Source organism: Fistularia commersonii, chromosome 8 (assembly GCF_037954325.1).
Source record: "Fistularia commersonii isolate RoL2024-O1a breed Wild chromosome 8, RoL_Fcom_v1.0, whole genome shotgun sequence".
In the NCBI taxonomy this organism is placed as follows: Eukaryota; Metazoa; Chordata; class Actinopteri; order Syngnathiformes; family Fistulariidae; genus Fistularia; species Fistularia commersonii.
Window position 1 is genome coordinate 11,482,293 of NC_141291.1, and position 19,854 is coordinate 11,502,146.

At 41.8% G+C, this 19,854-nt stretch overlaps 1 protein-coding gene across 1 annotated transcript in view; it reads right to left on the bottom strand.

Moving 5' to 3' along the window:
- Positions 1-18,197, bottom strand: part of vipr1b (vasoactive intestinal peptide receptor 1b) — a 47,583-nt gene extending 29,386 nt beyond the window's left edge. The window contains exons 1-3 of the mRNA XM_086151137.1: positions 17,896-18,197; positions 8,044-8,134; positions 2,725-2,835 (exon numbers count right to left, since the gene is read on the bottom strand). Coding sequence (XP_086007263.1) covers positions 2,725-2,835; positions 8,044-8,134; positions 17,896-17,982 — 289 coding nt within the window. The 5' untranslated portion in view covers positions 17,983-18,197. The remainder of the gene's footprint in view (positions 1-2,724; positions 2,836-8,043; positions 8,135-17,895) is intronic.
- Between the last annotated feature and the right edge of the window lie 1,657 nt (positions 18,198-19,854).

The window sequence follows — 19,854 nt, forward strand, 5'->3', positions numbered from 1 at the left end:
GTTCCACCCTAATGAATAATGTCATCTCACTCTGTAATTTTCATTTAACCATCACAGGTGATGAAACCTGTCTGACAATGACCATAGCAGCCAAATCAAATACCCAGTGCTGTCTACAGAAAGATCAGTGGCTCGATGTTGATGCGATGATAAGTTGGGCCTTTACCTTTCAACGTGTAGGGGAATACAAATGGAAAATATACACCAACAAAGATTGGGATACTAATTCAAGAAACTCTGCAATGAATGGAAAATGAAAACTGGAAGGGATCACGAGGCTAACGGAGCGTAAGTCACAGATCGATAAAGTGGCTGCGGTTAAAGCTCGATTGCTTTTGAATCCAAAGATGCCTCTCAAAGAGAATTGTTACCGCTGTCATGTTGCAACTATTATATTATACAAGTATGTAAAGAGGGATCATGTAAAAAGATAATGATAAATTTTTCTTTTCCTTATTTATTTCTCTTTCTTGAAGTGTCAATTTCATTTAAAATCGATCAATTTTTTTGTTTTTTGCCAGCATGGTCGATAATTCTGAGCGTCCTCCACTGCACAGTTGCAGTACGAAGCCGACGTCTAAGTTATAAATGGACGCTCCATTCCTCTGCCGCTCATTGCCAGGCTTTCTGGGATTGGATTTATCCCTTCTATCTCATTATCTATAACAGCAAACTAGCAATATTGCAGAAAAACATGTTACATGTAAAAATCTCCTCAACAATGTTGAACAATATGAGAGAGAGATAAAGGTCAGAAAGGGGAGACAAAGGGGTAAAACAGCGGGATCTACATGGGAAAGAATGAGAGTATTTTCAATTTGGGAGGACAGAGCTTTCTGGACAGCTAGGATGATTTTTTAAAATCTGGAAATAAGGAGGAAATAAGCAGTCAAAATAAGAAATTCCAAGCTCATAGCATCATAAATGTAGTTCTGGTCAAAGGTCACAGATGGATGATGTACTTGTAAGTTTTATTCAGCGAGGCACTAAAAATCCACTCAGACTATCTTTTTTAAAATCAATCAGCAGTGCGGGGGTTAGAGGGTTTGAAGTGTTTCTTTCAGATGAGAAAAGGGAGCTGATGAGTCAAGTTGTGAGAGCGCAGTAATCAAAAGTAACTTTGAGGATCTCCGTGTGGAGGAACATCGTTAACATTTGTCATCTTGTTTCCAAACATTACTTTTAAGTCAATGAACGATGTAGGTCGTTGTGAAATGAGCTTCAGATAAAGGTAAATTGATGGCACCAAGTCTGAAATATGTTTGTTTGTCCCTTGTGTCGCTCATTGTGGCCACCTTGTTGCGTTAGCATGTTTTCTCATGGAAACAGATCCAAATACCTCCATCTGACCCTCTCCTTTCGTTCACTATATCCATAAACCTCCTCCCAGGTCCTCCTCAAGACCTCCAGCCTGGCGCTTCCAACTTCAGCACCCTCCTACCCAGATATTCACCGTCCCTCTTCCGTACACATCCAAACCATCTCAATTCTCCAGAACATCTTACATGTGCAGTCCCTGTGATGGGCTCAACATCTTCATCCCTCCTGCCACCTGCTCTCCAATTGTCGATTATCCATCAACACACAGACGTGCAAATGATGAACAAATGCATTTGCGGTCGCACATTGATGGTTTTAAAATAATTCCATTCCACGGACAATGGTGACTGAAGGAAAAAAAATTGAAAAACCTCCAGACTTCAAAAAAGGAGATGCAGAAGTTAATGGATTGAATCACTTTTCAGTCTTTACCTTGATGCTTTTAGAGAATCTTAGATAATGTTGTGCTTTGTATCTCAAGAATCACCTCCCTTTCTTCTACCCTTTACATGTTCATGATTAAAGAATGAGTCTGTAATTCCCCACTGAATTACCGTGCCCAATAAAAGCTTTTCCAGTAAACGCCACATACTCTTCGCAGTAGCCCGGATAAGGCTTTATCCATCAGAAAGGGGCCGCGTGTCTATTTGTAATAGTCTCCAATTTTTTAATAAAACAAAACCAAAGAAAAGTTTAAAGGTTATTGGGAATTTTAATCATGAGATTGTATCCATGTGTTTCTTCTGCTTAGAGCTCTTTTCAAATCATGGCAGCAGTGCACAAAAGGTACAAGATGTGACATCTTAACAATTACTTCTGTCAGTAACAATGAATGTTCTTCATGAGGCTCAGGAGTCCACGTTTTCTTTGCGCGGTGCTTCAAAGTCTGCAAACTGCCCCGGGCTTTCCGGGGGTTTCTGATAAATGTCCAATGTTCTCAGTAGGTGTTTAATGCCTTTGAATATCAATTTTCTTTTAAGCAACACATTACATCTCTGGTATCTGCCCGACGGGCTGGGCGCATGTAAATACACTTTCAAATATCACAATTCTGGAAGCCAAATGTGATGTGAATAACATGGAAATATTTATATACGAACCAGCCTTTAGCCAACAGCGAGATGACATTTTGAGGTTTCGTTTAATGCCTCGTGGTTTATCTACCTAAAAATTCACTTCATAAATTCACGCAAAGTTAACATTGAAATGGCTTGTTCTATTCAAATTTGTTTAAATTTGGCCTTGTCTGAAAGCTGAGCGCCCAGTTGGGTAATCACTGTCAGGGAGCACGTTTATCTAGTTTCGACATGAAGCGGCTCTTTTATAATTGCACAGAGAAAAGCCGTGGGTGAGAAGACAGACTCTCTTGTCTGTTACAGCTGGAATGAAACAGACGGTGTTTACCTTTCTGCTGGTCACTGAAGTAACTGAAGTAGGTCGGGCAAGCTATTGTAACCACCTCTCCCACCTGGGCCGGGGGCCAGCAGGCGATGATATCCCACATGCCGTGGCAACCTAGCGGACGACAGTACAATCACAGTAAAACTCGGGAGGTCACATGCACACACAGCCGAAGTCATTTGTAGTTTTTATTAGGGGTTTGGTTGAGTCCCTGGAAAGTGATTCAGAGTTTTTGTTTTTGCTTCATGTCCCAGTTAGTTTTCTTGACTTGCATTTTTTTTCTTGCTCCAGCCAAATGACTTGATTCATCCATAACATTTATTGTTGATCGCGCCGGAGCCTTCCCAGTTATCATTGGGCAAGAAAATCAGTTCACCCTGAGACCGGTCACAAGTGGATCACATATTCATCATCATATCGAGACATACAACCATACATGTTTGTACATACGTCACTGATTTTTTTGGTGCTTTCTGAAAAACTTCAAAAATTACTTTAAGACAACAACGATTTGATCCCATTCATGTAATCATTTACACACTATATTGCTTATCCTGGTTGAACCAATCACAGGGCCACACATGAAGATGTACATCTCACTCATCTGAGCAATTTAGGGTCTACAACATGGGTGCCCAATTCGTCGACCTTGAACTACCAGTCTGTCAGCCTATCATTCATCCCCACTATGAAATTTGTCCCTTAATTGTTGTACAGGGGCGCCAGTTTGACATCTGACTTTTTCTGACACATCAGTCACACATACATTCATGCATACATGCATACATGCATAAATACAACAGCGCTAAGTGCTGCCAAATGGTGCTAAGTGCTGCAAAACGCAAACTCACAAGTTATCTAGTTATCCATCAATGTATTTATTTTAAACTTAAGAAAGGGTATTAAAAATGAATGAGGGGGTTGGATCAAGTACGTCTGGTCCCTGCGGGTCAACAATGAACCTGCATGTACTGGAATTGTAGGAGGAAACCATGCAGACACATGGAGAACATTGAAATTCCACATAGAAAGGCCGATCTGTTGGAATTGAACCAGGGACCTTCTTGCTATGAAGCACTAACCACTGCTCCACCAGGCTGCTCCTCTAACCAACTCAGGAAAAATAATCAAGTTTTGATGTTAATATCCTTCATATTTTGTCTTTTTTGGGATTGAGTTGATAACTTGATGAATTCCTGTTGCCTTTCTTGCATAAGAGCCTCCTGATCTCAACCTTACCTGGTCGAGACATTATGTAAAATAAAAAAACATTGGTAAAAACAAGTTACTTTATTTGATTTCTAGTGTTAATTTATATGTATTGAAAACTCCCTGCAGTGGAAATCAAATTTCCTCTCCACAGCTGTTAGCAGAAGTCTTTCTTCTAGACATCTCCATTACCAATTTAAATGACTTGTGAGTCACAGATATAAGGAGACTAAAACCTTACACTGGCTGGATGTTTTTTCATTTTCCAGAGTTACATTTAAATGACTGTTACGCTGTGGCGACCCAGCATATAGTAATTTTAAGCAGACACAAAGACCTCTGGGTTCTTATCCTCTCTGCGTCCCACACACTCACACACCACCATAGGCAGTCGTTTTAATTAAAAACGCGCACACACACACACATACACACACACACACACACAAAAATATGACGAGATCACAGGCCACGTGCCATTAAGTCCTGTATTAGCCCGGGTGACCAATTTACAAGTTCACAAAGTTTGACTCGAACTATCTTAGTTACAAATGGAGATACGGCATTTTAGATACTTCTAATTACATCAAAACATTTGAAGTCTTAGTGATTTGAGAGTAATGCTGTGGCTCATATCTTACGATTTTCTGCAGTCGCAGACTTAAAACTGATTGAAAGAAATTTGTCTTACTGGAGCTGTACTGGAGTTGCAGTTGTGAAAAGTAGTAATCTGAGCTAGTTTAGATCAGTCTTTTCCTTGTCTAGAGCTTATGATATCAAACATGTTTGACAAATTCACAAGTCTTTCACTGGTGACGTAACACAACCAACAACCAATAGATGAGCTCTAACAAAAATGGAAAAAGGAAACCTGGCAGAAAAACAATGGCCAGTGTGGAGTATTTCTTTGCAGTATGGATGAACGGGAACAGCAAAAGACATAGCGATCAATATGGACTGTCTAGAAATAGGAGTGGACGGTGGAGCTGTTGGCAGAGGAGCCCGGCTTGTATGATGTCAACTCTTGAATATATCACAACAAAGTGGAGAAGCAAAAGTGATGGACTGAAATAGCAGAGGCTCAGCAAATACCAGGTGAAAACATTGCGTGGTGGGAAAAGAAAATGCTGAAAGAATCTAGTTGTATTCTTCCATGTTTTTTCCCGAATGTTTTCAAAGTCTTTCGTAGTAAGATCCGCAGTCTGTGTGAAATGTTGGTCTCAGACAAGGCTGAGACTTAAAACTAAAAACTAGTCTTTAGATGTGAGCTGGTGTGAGATAATAGTTTTACACAAGTCTTCAGATGTATGGGTGGCATTAGAATAGTTCTGTTCTCCTTTACTGGAATTTCAACAGTGGGGTCCCACTGCTCCTTGCTATTGGATATTTGCAAACAATAATTGAAAAGCCCATTTCTTTTTTGCAGTCCTTAACATTGGGCTCAGTCAGAGCTTTTGTCTGAACTATCTTGTGTATCAGAGGACACCGAAAGACGTCTCCTTCACAGCCTTGTCCCTTTCATTGCGTTTTAATAAAAAGATTTTCATCTTATTTTTAATAGGAGCAGGAACAGCGTTTCCCAACCATCCCTGTTTTGCATTGGCACTGGAAGATGATGTCCAACGCAACTGCAATTAAATCTAGCAAACCATAGGTGGTGGTTGTATTATGTCTGAAATTACATCTTTGGAAGGAAGCAAGTGGATGACAGAAAAAATGTTAACAATGCCATCATTTTTGGACTCATGACCGCACCTGAATGTACGCTGCACCGGCTACAAATAACTAAATAAATGTGTATATATATGAATATATATATATAGGCCGCACATGGCTATAAGCCACAGGTGTCCATGTTATAACATAAGATATTAACAGAATTTTTTTTTTAATTGTAATTAAATACATACCAGTAACATCCACAAATGCGTAGTGAAAATGCTTTTTTCCGAACGGTGCCTGTAACACGGCTGATGAAAAAGATTAATAATGAATAACAAGAAAAAGTCCATCCATCCATCCATTTTCTGTCCCTGCTTTGTCCTACTTCAAGTGGTTGCCAATTTCGTCTTCCTCACTAAAACCATTAAAGCCGTCTTCTTCAATGTCGGAATAGAACAGCCTCAGAATTTCATTGTAATTTTATTGGTCCGATGTGATGATGCTAAATGTTTTGGCAGCATGAAGCTAGTTAGGCCCAAAAAAAAATCCATAAATTAGCTGTATCATTGTTTAAGCCGCGGTGTTCAAAGCGTGGTAAAAAGAAGTGGCTTTTAGTCCAGAAATTACGGTATTAAAAAAAAACAAAAAAATATGATGGCAATAACTTACAAAGGTTGGTGTCCTCTATCTAAATGATCCTAAAACTATTAAGGTCACATAGTTTGTCCTTCCTAACTTCCTAAGTTTTTGTACCTCGGCATATTATAGCGGACAGTGACTTACATGGAAACACAAAAACTATTTTGGAAGAAACACCTATGGATAGGATCAGGATTGAGTCCGTCAGAGGAACAGCGCATTAAATGTTTTGGAGAGAAGGTCAGAAAAGCCAGACTGACATGGTTTGGTCAGGTACAGAGGAGGGTTAGTGAATATATTGGTAGACGGATGCTGGAATTGGAGCTGCCATGCAGGAGGTGTTGAGAAAGACCAAGGAGATTATTTATGGGCATAGTGAGAGAAGATATGAAGGTAGTTGGTGTGAGAGAGGAGGGTACAGAGAATAGGGTTAGATGGCGAAAGGAGGGAGGGAGAAGGGAGAAGCTAAAAGGAGACGAAGAATTTTGTATGAAACAGCTGTGGCTCTTATCTGTGCACTGACCCTCATTTCTCTAGTCTGCTATCTGCTCCCTTGACAGGAAGCCGCTTTCCTATCTCTAACACACTAAATGAACGAGCAGTGTATGGTTTTGTTGGAAAGAGTCGTGGCGCAGTTAAGTAACACATTCACCAATAATGCAGGTTGCCGGTCATGATAACCTAAACCGGAGTTCTGTGGAAAATGTCAAGGAATCTGTATCATGGTAGAGGAACAACAACAAAGAATAAATGCTACATTACGACAAAAACACTAGCCAAAAATGTAAAACCCTCAGGGTCTGGAAAAACAAAAATGTAAGGATGATAGAATGTGAGGATTTTTAGTTTATCCTCCGAACTTGGCTTTGTGGGACTGAACTCTCGAGCGTTCTGAGCGTAAACCATGAAACAGTGGATTCACCTCACAGACCAAATGACTGCTGAGACCCCAATAACACAATGTCCAAATACAGTACATGGCCATCTAAGTCCAGGAGGCACAAACCAGCTGACCAAAAAGCATGTTTTAATGGAGGTGATACTGATTCTATCAACAAAGGTCAAATAAATCATAGAAGCTATGCTTTCATTATCGATACCTCTTATCCCAGAGGTCATTGGGCGAGAAACAGGGTTTACACTGTATTGGTCACCAGTCGAGCACAGGGCCGCATACGGGGACATACAACCATTCGCACTCTCATTTACACCTTTGGGCAATAACCTCCTCCAAGTTTTTATACTGTGTGAGGAAACCGGAGAACCCACAGACACATAGGGAGACGGGCAACCTCCACTCAAAAGGCCTCCTGTCAGAATCGGACCAGGGATCTTCTTGCTACAAGGTGAAGTGAAAACAATTGCGCCACCGTGCAGCCGTTTCAGTTATTCATATATTCTTAAATCAAACAATACTATTGGCATTAGTCTGACACGTTGACATTATTAACATTTCTATATATAACAGATATTTAAAAAATCTCTCTCTTGCTGTAACACTTGAGGAGATGTGATTATTTCTGGCCTTGTCATTAGAAATAATTTTTGACACAGTTCAAAAACAATTCTGATGTAAATGTTAAGATGAAAAGGTATACTCATGTAATTCGAAACGAAATAAGGACTCACAATTCATGACTTCTCCAAATGCTATATTTGTGACCTCAATTAGTTTTCTAAACTATCCTGCTATAGACACATACACACACACACCTTATTACTTTTATTGCACTATTCATACCCTCAGTGTTTACCATTTCCACTAAAAAGCCTCCTAAAGTACAAGAGAGAAGGGAAATATGTTTGGAGAACAACCTGAGGTGATGTTTCCAGAGGTGCTGTTTTCACAGCGCTCTTTCTCCAGCTCGATCTCGTTCACCACGTCACACATCTGCACAGTTAGCACCTGTCAAAGGGGGAGAGAGAGCACAATCAGGAACAATGCCTCAATTCCACCACATTTGGAGCAGCTAAAAGGATCCTTTTCTCTGGGTGGTCGATGATAATAATCAGCTTGCGTACACACAAAATTTTTAATTTAAGTTCACGTTTTCTCTCACATTCCTTAAGCGCATGAAGGTATTTTATTAGAGGGATCCCCAAATAATAATACAGTAAATAGACAGCGTGTTCTCCTGGTCTGGAATCCAAACACAGCTCCATCTTGCCTTTCAAATAGATGCTATCATGCAAATGGATTAGGGAGCAGAGTGGGGATGGGAGCCTGAGAGTAATCGCCAGGGATTGTTCATCTGTGTCAACAGTGCGGAAAAATGTAGGCTGACAGCCACCGATGGGTCAGAGGAAACGTGTGAGAGGAGCCCAAGAAGGTAAGCAGTGCGGGAGAGAAAAGGTGGTGGTGGTGTTGGGTGTGGAAGGGGGGCAGTTGGTGTACAACAAAATGTGGTTATCAACTCACAGAAAAGCTTCAGCTGTGGAAAAAAAAGGCACATCTTACAAGAAGAATTGCAACAATTTGAGCTTTCACTTTTATTTCTGCAATAATCTCTGACCCCACAGGTGCTGTGAAATGTACTGTATTGATCGCCTGGTGCGCCCAGCTTATTTAAGGGCACGTCTGACACTGTTGGTAAGTGCAGCTCATCAAGCAAGGTGAACCTCCCTGAAACAACAAATAACAGAACTAGGTTCGTTCCAAGAGCAGCGAAGCAAAGACCCAAAGCAATGAAGCCAAACAAATACCAAATTAGCCGCTCTGCTAGGACTTCTTGGGTTTCAAAGGAAAGTAGTTCAAAAAGTATTATCTTCCAGTTGGCATCATTGTCACCCACATCCAGGTCTTTCAAAACAGAAGCTCAGACAGTTGGTCAATTTGAAACCTTTAATTCATGTCATTGGGCTCAATGTAAATGAGAGGGTGAATAAAAGTCAGTCTCAGACAAGTCATGGTGACAAAAATTAACAAAATAATGATAGAGTGCAAATTAAACAGTAAAGTGCAGTATTATATTAAACTATAAGGTATAAAGTGCATGCAGATATAAACTGCTGGTAAAGTGAAAAGATGACATTTGACCGCATGCAGACTAAAATGTATAAACCTGTCATTTGAATATAGTAGCGGCAGAGGTTTTTTGCTTTTTTTTTTACAGTTTATTGCAAAAGGTCAGTATGGTGTATGGTACAATAACAGCATGATGGTTTTTTTTTCTGTGACAGTGCAAAATAGCAGTAGTGCAAAAAAAAGTGGTAATACTGCAATATATTGTCAGAAAGAATGGTTGTTTTTCTCCATACGACATGTGAATGGGAGGGTGAATGTTTTATGTCTGTATGAAGTGCGTATGATTGAGTATGATTGAGTAGGACTCTGTATGACATGTGAATGACAGAGGGAATGTTGTATGTCTCAATAGGACATGTGAATGAGAGGTCTAACTGCGATTGACATGGTGTATCCTGCCTCTTGCCCAATGACAGCTGGAATAGGCTGCAGTATCTCCCGCGACACTAAGTGTGAGATAAGTGGTAGACAATGAATGAAATTGTGAATAGTTGTATGGCTTTCATATGTTGCCCTGTGATCAACTGGTGAGCGGTCCAGAATGAACCCCGCCTGTCGCCCAATAGCATCTGGGATGGGCTCCACGACCCTGAGCGCAAGATAAATGTATGGATAATGAATGAATATATCAGAGATGACTAAGGTTTCTTAAATACATATTGTTGTAGTTTCTGTAGTTTCCGTGTTTCACAAGTTTCACATTTCACAATTGAGCCCAATCCATTTTATACTCCTTGTACATTGTATTCTCGTCTTGAATTTCACAATGACAGACAAAACAGGTTGTGCTTTATAACAGATATCGATCATTATTGTATTTTTTTCAAAACTTAGTCATAACCACAACAATTCTCACATCTCCAGTAAAGTCCCGCCGGGCAAAGACCCTACAGAACCCTGGGTTCAGTTTCTAAATCTTTCCTCAAAGCGCTCCTCCGCAAAGCTGTCCTCAACACAGAACTGGAACAAAACCAAGTGACAGCGCTCGGTTACAGGGAATCGTCAGAGGGAAGGAGACGTGTGCTTAAAATAACCCATCGTTGTCCATGTCATACGATGTGAGCTTTGACATTGCCGGCCGTAATGAGCCAACTTTGGCAATGCACACACACACACACACACACACACACACACACACACACACACACACACACACACACACACACACACACGGTGTAATTTTCCCCAATGGGTGTCGTCATGTGGGTTCTAAACAGCGCTTTAAGCAGATATATCATCAGCCAAATAAATGGCCATCAGAGTTTGTAATCTAGAGGTTTACGCCCTGTTGTGAATAAATCAGCAGACGCCTTCTTTTGGCAGCGATGTTATGAAAACAGGTAAAACCAGCACAACTTAATTTGCGAGTGAAGCACGTGCCAGTGGAGCTTTCTCCCCAATTCTTTATCATATCCTTCATTTTAGGAGACAGGAAATTATACTAAAGTCCTTTGATATATTTGTCAGATAAAATCTAGAAAACTCTCCATCTGCTAATAAAATATGGAGGTGATCATTGAGACAGAAACCTTCCAGAGTGCATATGCTCTCGTATGAGAGAGCAGAGGCTGCAACTTAACGATCGCCTCAAATGACAAAGAAAGGAGGGTAAATTCTTGTGATTACACAATGAAACCAAGATTTGCTGCTATTTTGCATAATGAATCTTTTAACAAATATGAAAAATGGCTATTATTTGTCTTGAGAAATCAAGGAATGTTTGCTTAATTTTATAAAATTGTGACATGACTGCAGTCAGCACTTCACTGCAAGACAGTCTTCGGTTGTTTCTCTTTCGAGTTTGCACGTTCTCCCCGTGTCAGGATGAGAACATGCAAACCCCACGTCTGCGAGGGTTCCCGCCCGCAGTCCGAAGACACGGAATAGGTTTGTTGGAGACCCTAAATTTCCCAGACGTGTGAATAAGAGCGTTAATAGTTGTAGGTCTCCTAATGCGGCCCTGTGAGTGACTGATGGACTCAGTTGGGATAGGCGCCGCCCACCCCTGACTGAGTGCAGCATAAGCAGTTTACCTAATGACCGGATGAATGAGGCATGACTGGAATTTCGTGATGACTTTCAGATGATGAACCAAACTATAGTCAAGTCTTGCATCACAAGATAAAAGTCGATCACGATCCTCTCTGCTTTTTCCTTTTTAAATGACTTCTCTTCTGTAATTGGAGTAACTTCAAGTTAGGTTCACCATTGATTTTCGCCACCACCCTTTCCAGTGTTTATACACTGCGATATTTTTGCACACACAGCCAGGATAAACAACAATAGTCTGAAGTTAATTTAATTTGGATCAAGAAGTGAACATACTTTCAGAAGAGGCCTTCAGTCAAAGGATGTGAGTGAAATGCATCTTCTGGCCGAACTGAATAGATGGTGTTTTCGCACTCAAGAATAACACTGACTATTTTCCAGTTGAAGAGACTGAAAACATTTACAGTGGTTGATACCGAATGTAATCCCTTCAATACTTCTACCAAAGCCATATCGTCGATAGTCATGTAAGATCTGATAAAAAGGTATGCGGCACGCACTGTAAAAACTAAGACACAATTTCTCCCACCACTGGTTTTACTAAGTTGCACTCATCGCCTCTCTTCCTCTTGTTCCCTCCATGAACAAGGTCGTCCTGACACCATCTCAATCTACAGAACTTTGCCCAGAGTAGTCTTCGCCTGCGACCGATTACAGTGGGAAAATTCAACATGACCTGAGGAGAAAGTGGGCATCCGGCAGGGAGGCGTAGGATTAATGTGCTGACATTGTCTGCGCGAGTAACTCAGACGGGCAGGGAAATGTCTGGAGGATCGGAGCCTTTGAGAACCTCGCTTTTTTTCCCCATTGGCATGAACTTGATTGGGAAGTCCTGTAAGAGCTGAACATTTTGAAGAGAGGTAACAAACTGCAAGCATTATATATAATACAAATTACAGGATAACTCACTGGTTTATCCATGATGAGATAATAATCTATGAATAAGACCCTGAGATGCTGTTGTTGAAATTAGATTCATGTCTTGCGAGGAGTTCTTGTAAATGTATCTCCTCCCAGAAACATGAATTCATGAATGGTTAGTGCATCACACTTTGGAAAGCAGTGTTGGAAAGCTCTCACACAAAAATAACCCTATTCATGTTTTATATTGCATTCATATTTCCTTTTCAGCTTGCACATTTTAGATTGAATGTAGATAAAACAGCAGCTCACAAGCCCAACAAAGCACAAAGTGGATAATTTATCAAGTTTGTTTTAAATCACTAAAAACAGCCCACATTTCCATTATTTCTTATTGTTGTACCTCCCCTGGTTGGGATGGAAATCCCACTACCACCTCTTCCCAACCACATGGATCCCAGAGTCATTAAAAGTTGTCGGCCGTTCAGATATCCTCATCCTGCCTCGACCCTCCCTGCTCAATTCAGGAGGTCAGCTGAACTTTTTGTGGAGCCATCATGTTCAAGCTCTCACCATTTCATCGGGGAAATCCCCTTGTGCATCTGTCTTTCAAATCCAAATCGGTTGACCCGAGTCTCATTTTCCCTGAGCTGCACCGAACGCACCCCAATAGATGTAATCTCAAGACACATTACCCGCGTACTCTGCAATCTCACAGTCGCCATCTTCCCTTGCACCTGCAGAGGTCACTGCTGAGAATTGCTGCTCTCCAATTTAAAGAGTTTTTACCACACCCATGCAAGGAGTCAGATTCCAAACTTTGGCTTGCAGCTTTAGCAACATCTCAACCTATGTAAAAGAACACCAATCGTTTCTGCATCCCCTCTTGGCCACTTTGCAGACTTTTCATCGATGGTGTTTTAAGAGATTTTACTGAAGTGCTTTGTAGTTGTTTATTAGGGGCGACATTCTGGTCCTTTCTCAAGCTCCCGGGGGGGAACCACTTCCACATCCTCCATCAAAGAACAAAGCGATGAGAACAAATTGTTCATGAAAGCAGGAATGTTAAATTTCAGTGCACAATCTATGATGGAGTGCACGAGTATACAAGCTTTCTCTCCCGCAAAGGACCATTTCACTTCTTCTGCTCCCACCCTGGTTAAGCTTGACCCCCAACAAGCATTCAAGGTGGAAGCTCATGTGTCCAATATTGGAGTTGGAGATGAACCTCCTCCAGTTCAGTCTAGATCACAAGTGGCACCTCTGTGCTTTTGTGTCTTGTTCGACCGGCCACAGAAGACTATCCGTTTGAAAGCGAGACCTGCAACGAGCAATCAAGTTGTCCGGCCTGGACCCAAAACCCGAACTAGGATCATGACCACCAGGCCTTATTCATTTAAAGTTTTATATATTTTACATAGTTTAAAATCTTTATATAAAAAGGTAAGGAGTTTTTTAGAGAGTAGGAAAAACACAAATTAGCTGCTGGTTTTGGAGCTGCTTGGTGAGGAAAAATAAAATCAGCCATGCTGACCGTTACATCATTTAAAAAAAAACAATCCAGTTGTATCAAACTTCTTGAAATCCATCAACGCCTCATAAAACAGAAGTTAAACTGGAGCAAAGTTTTAGAGGTGGGGGGGTCGGAATGCGTCCTTGCCTATCGGACCAGAGCTGAGTTCTCTTCATCAAAAGAGTTTATATATACATGTATTCCCAAACACACTGCAAGTAGAGTGTGAGTGTACAGAGGACAGGGGCTCCTATGAAGGATTAGAAAAAAACATGCCCGCAAAATCTCGGGCAACTTGGTGAAAGAGCTGGCCGTGGCGGGCAATGAATCAAAACGTCATCCTCAAAGTATTCACAAAAGCAGTGCGCACGAGAACCTCTGCGGAGCTTCAGGGGCATGTACACACAACATCTCTGTGAGCAAAACACTGCATAAATATCTGCCGGCTGCAGGTAATATGTAAGCAGAGAAGTCATCATGATGGCTGCCAGACTGTTGTTTCAACTTTTTACCGAGGGTTTTTCCTGTCAAATAGCTCCCAGTGCTTCGAAGTTAACACAAAACGGGGAGCGTCAGCAAAGCAAAGGGGGGAGGGGGGGGTGTGTGTTTGTTTTTCTGCGGTCAAACTGTACACGCTATCATTTATCCATGCATCAGTTATGTGATAGCGATCATTGTGCCTCCTTTTCTTCAGGCCTTTTTCCCAGCCCAGAGATTAGCAAGATGCGGCTGTCAGCGGTAGCTGGCCAGTGCAGCCAGGTGGCCAGTATTGCTGCGTGTATAATACATATTGTCATAATGAATGTACATTTTTAAATTCACAATTTTGGCTTGTTAGGTCTGATTATTTTAGAAACCTCCTCTACATCACTTGTCAAAAGTTTGTATTAAGTCATATTTATCTGAATGTACACACACACACACACACACACACACACACACACACACACACACACACACACACAAAAAATGCAATTCTCAATTATATGAGCTGCTGTTCACCTTCTAAATATTGTGTGGCATCCATTAAGCCGTGTCCTTTTAGATCTGAAACAATTTCACCGAATTGTTTCCTCATTAGATATTGACAAAAATTAATTTCAAAGTCTGTAAATTCAATTTGCTTCAGTGTCCTGCTTGGTGGAATCACAACTTTGAAATTTGAGAGGTGAATTGGAGTCACGGCAGATATTTGATGACATTTTATTTACCAACAGTTTCAGTTGAGAAAAAAAAAAAATGAATCAATCAATTCAAATCTTAATCACGACAGTGACCTCAACATCGGTTTTACATATAAACACTGTAATAGTATCACAGAAGGATGATTTGCAACCCGTATGTAGCCAGTCTTATCCTCAGATGGCTGGGAACTTAATATCTGCCAGGATCATCGATGATTTGATATACCACCCAATAAAAACCCATATCTTCCACAAACATCCAATCTTGGGGCCGAACATGCGGGGCCAAGTTATTCTAGTTGTGAACTTTCGAACGTTTACCTTAGTTTCCTATATTTGGTAACGTGTTTGAACGCTGCACAGAGAAGCTCTCATGCCAGCTGTCTGACATTTCCTCCCCCACCAGCCTCATCTGCTTAAAAAGTTAACGCTGACTCTCGCCCCCCTATCTGGCATGCACTTTTTAACCACTTATGGGACTTTCTGCTTTCCCCAGACCGCATTTCCTAAATGAATATATTGATGAAACATGTCGCCGGACATCATTGTAAGGCGGCAGCGCCAGGACCCTATGCTTAGCACGCCGGCCATATGATTTCCATGCAAGCTTCTATACGAATGGTGAAAATATGTCAACAAATGATGTGTGTGGTTGATCGTGTCCAGACGGGCCAGACATCCAACACTGTCAGAGGTCAGGAGGAAGATATTTTCACAATGCTTTCTATGTATTTAAAGGCTGTTCTGCCTGGAAAGAGCCTACCTGATAGTCACTGATGAAGCCACGCTGGCTATCAAACAGCATATTCCTAAATATGCCCAAAAGGACCCTGACCATATTTTTCAGCTCCTTAAAATTATTCTTTACAAAACCACACGTCCATTTTATGTCTCACAAGATGACCAGCAGCAAAGTACTGCTAACAGTAATAAAGAATCAGATGCCATAGCAGTGACTGAGGAGGACTTTAGCGGTAAGTAACCTGCAGGCACATTAGATTAGAATCTCCAAACCCTTTGCAGAAAGGCGAAACTTATCTGTGCGCTGCAAGTAAAGCGCTGCCTAAAAGTGCAGAGGCATCACCTTGTCGGAATGCTTCCAACCTCCAGCCAATCCCTGGTCCAAAAACGGTGCCTCATCCCTGGGATAAGCCAACCTTGGGATGGGGCCGGGAGCTCTAGGCCAGCCTCTGGCAAACCCCTAGCCCAAAACAGTGCTTCTTATCAGTCTTGGTAGCCTGAGGGCTGAGGGGCCCGGAGCAGACTTTTCTCAAGGCCACGCGACCCCCACTTAGTTCAGGAAAAAAAAGTCTGGAGTCAAATCATAACTAATAAAACTCCTTGTGCCTCATGTCCATTAAAAATGTTGGAGCCCTGTTTTGCCCAACACTTTTCAAATCCAGACACTCAAGCTCTAACCCTGGAGAGTTTCAAAGACTGCACATTTGAAACAAGGAGCGATAATGACAAGGCAAAGTTCAATGAATTTGGAAAAGTAATTGGCTTCTCATTTAGCTGCACCAATCTCAAAGTGGTGCCACATCAATTTTTAAGTACACCGCGTTGGAAGTCTGCTGGCGTCAGAACCCGAAATTCCTCGTCAGTAGCCGGCATCTCACCGGCACATCCAGGAGGGTCGGAAAGGGCTGCCTGCTACACGCCGTTCTTGCTGACAATAACGGGACACCTGGGCCACGAGAAATGTTGCAGTGATAGCATGGATCGTGAGAGGACCCGTCTCTCCCCATCAGTGGAACTGTCAAATTTTAGACTATTATAGTTAATGTTAGGCATTTTTCTTTAACAATTCCCTGGTGTGCTGCAGTCTAGTCCTGCTGTCAGAGACGTGCAACCATTCATTCTTATTCACACAGCTTGCCAAGTTTAGGGTCTACAAAGAACCTACAACCTGCATGTTTTTGGACTGTGGGAGAAAACCCACGGGGAGACGCCACACAGAAAGCTTCCCGCCCCTGTCGGAATCGAACCGAGGACCTTCTTACCGCGAGGCAAAGGCACTAACCACTTGATTTAACTTAATGAACACTTGTTGAAATTGTGAGGGTCATAAGATAAAAAGATATTCTGACCTCTGCCCGAAGGACTTTGTAACCAAAATTGGTCAAGGACGTTTTGCTGAAACAGAAAATGACCCTAATTTTCCCAAAGGTTTTTGTCGTCAGGGTGGGGAGGAGGGACAAATAACCCTCAAAGTAGAAGAGATAACACACAGCGGTTCTAGTAGGTGGGTCAGCAAAAACTGACAAGCATCCCTTTCTAGGGAGCACGCAGACACACAGTGATGTTTGATCATGGAAATGGCAGCTCTTAAGCTCAACTTTGCATAATTTAAAATGCGTGGAAAGACAAAACAAACTGTACTAAAGCAAAGTAGGAAATAAAACACAGCCAAATGAACAGCCTGTCGCCCACAGAGAAGAGTGTGAAGTATCTTGAAAATACAGACACTCTTAATTTTCACACAGGAGGGTGCAATTTTTCTTGGGACAGCACTATATTTTATGTAGAAAATGTTTTATCTCAAATTAAAATTCATGTGGTGTGTGAGATCAAGAGTGCTGCTTCAGAAGTGCTGTTCATCCAAATTGTATGATTTTTAAGAACCGATCCAGGGTCTGGTTTTACATCAGCGGTGTTTTCTTCCCTTCTGATTTGTGTGGGCATTGCAGGAGTAAACTTGAGTTCATCCACCAGAACATGCAGCTCCCCGAACAAGTCGTGCGACATAAAACATAAAATCCTGATTATTCTGTGTGCATAAAAAAAGCTCAATTTGATTTTTTGTTTCACCCAAGAAACTTCCAAGAGCTGCCTCAGGTAAAGACGGAGGGATGGAGGAGTGTCTGGATTCTCCCGAGAGCACCATTGATGGATTCAAATGGTTTGGGAAAAGAATGTTGTCTTGAAATGATAAAGTTCAGGGTTAAGACATAACCATCATTAAACGCCTGGCTGGATGGAGAGGGATGGATGGACCCCTGAGAAAATGGTACTAATAGGAGTAGAGGTCTTACTTTGGGCAAGTGTCCGTGGAGCAACAGCAGGATCAGCAGGAGCAGCCTGGATATCTTCATCCTGCGGTGGACTGTCTTCGTCCTCATCGGCCCAAATTCCGCGGCAGCTCGGTGGAGGTGCGCGTCCGGTACGCGCGCTCTCAGCCTCCCTTCGCTGCTCCGACAGCGAAGCAGTGTGCGCGCCGCTCCTGCGCCTCCTCATTCACAAGTCCGGACGGGCGCGCCCCCGCCGGAGGGGGGGGAGATGCGCGGGCACAGAAGGAAGAGCAATTGTCTATATTAACCGAACATTTCTGGTTCAATTCCCGGCTCCTCATAGTGCGTCGAAGTGTTGTTGAGCAAGACACTGGACCCCTAACTGCTCGCCTGGCGTTGGTGGACGGCACGCCTGCTGCTCATGGTTCATCCATGATGGGTTAAATGCAGATAATTTTTTTTTTTTAATTTATTTATTTGGTTGGGACAGTGCATGTTAATTAACACACATGAGACATGCATGTAAACACACCTCTCCAGATTGTAGCCATTGGCTAATTGTCTCACAGTTGCGCTCACAAACACACTCTCATGCATCCTGACCTATTATACATGGTCTTAGTGCTAGGGGAAATCTACACAGACACGGGGAGAACATGCAAACTTCGAAATTAATTTGCCCACGAGCGATTAATAAAGGATAGATTTATTATTAACAAGGTCACTATTCCTCTGTGACAGCAATGAGTGGGTGATTGTCAGACCCAATAACAACAACCACTGTGCCTTCTCTCAAAATATTAATCCTCTTTGTTTTCATCATTTGACTGTTAATACATAAGGTGTAATTTCAAGAATTCCCTTAAGGTCTTCGTATCGTCCGTAGTGATATGTGTTGCATGTGAAATTCAATCAGATGATAAGTCAAATAAATAAAACTGAAAAATTGAAAGGTGTATCAATGTATCATCTTTTGGAGTTTGAAATGCTTGGGTTGAATGTTTCCCTTTTCAATTTCACCTAAATGGTAAATGGTTTAACAAAGTTAAGATGTCTTTCCACATTTACTCTATGCACTTCAGACTCCTCTAACAGAGTTTGTTACATTATTAACTAGTGGATGAGCCTGAACAAGATGAAGAATTGCTGCATGACATTCATCGGTAAATAACTTTGGGCTCTTCATATTTCTGTTCCATCTAGACACAGAAAATAATTATCAAAACAAAAGGATTTTTCTGTAAAATCATATTCAGGTAAATAGTTATTTTCTTAAACCACGCTGGTTGTTCACGGTCTGTAACATGAATCGATGTGTTGTAAAAATGTTTGACCAGGTTCTAATGAACTCGTTCAGTTTTTCACAAGAGAGCTGTTGCCCTAATGAATGCAGAGAGCAACGTGCACCGTCTCACACTTTCAAACCACAGTTGGTGCATCGCACGGGGTGTAGGCACTGTCAGTCTCCAGCAGGTTTATCCCGGCTCTGTGTCTCAGGTACAGCCTGGAGAGTGAACACACAGCGTGCAGTCTTAGGTAAACAGGAAATCTTCAAGGGTGTTTGACCAGACAAAGGGTTGCACTGGCAAATCTCTCAGTCGGATGCAAGGTGATTGTCAGAAGTCGAGCTGCGGTCACACGAGAATTCATCGGTGAAAGAAATGTGAGGCAGGTAGTGATAGATTAACACAGTGGGAACGGTCAGGCAGTGATGGAGCACAGGTAAAACTTAAGCGGGAAATAAAAAACAAGTAAAGGGGTTAAAAATTGAATAGAGTGTGGAAAAAGGAAACGCCATTCACCTGAACGTTAACCTGATGAAGCAAATCGGCACCACCTGTAGGCTGCAACAAGCAGCTGCTGCTGAGTAGATCGTCTCCCACCATTTGCTGTGTGTAATCTACCATGATCCTACTGAGCAAGCTCACTGGGATCAGGTCAGAGGCCAGCAGAGGGGGACTTTGAAATTAAGAAAAGGACAAA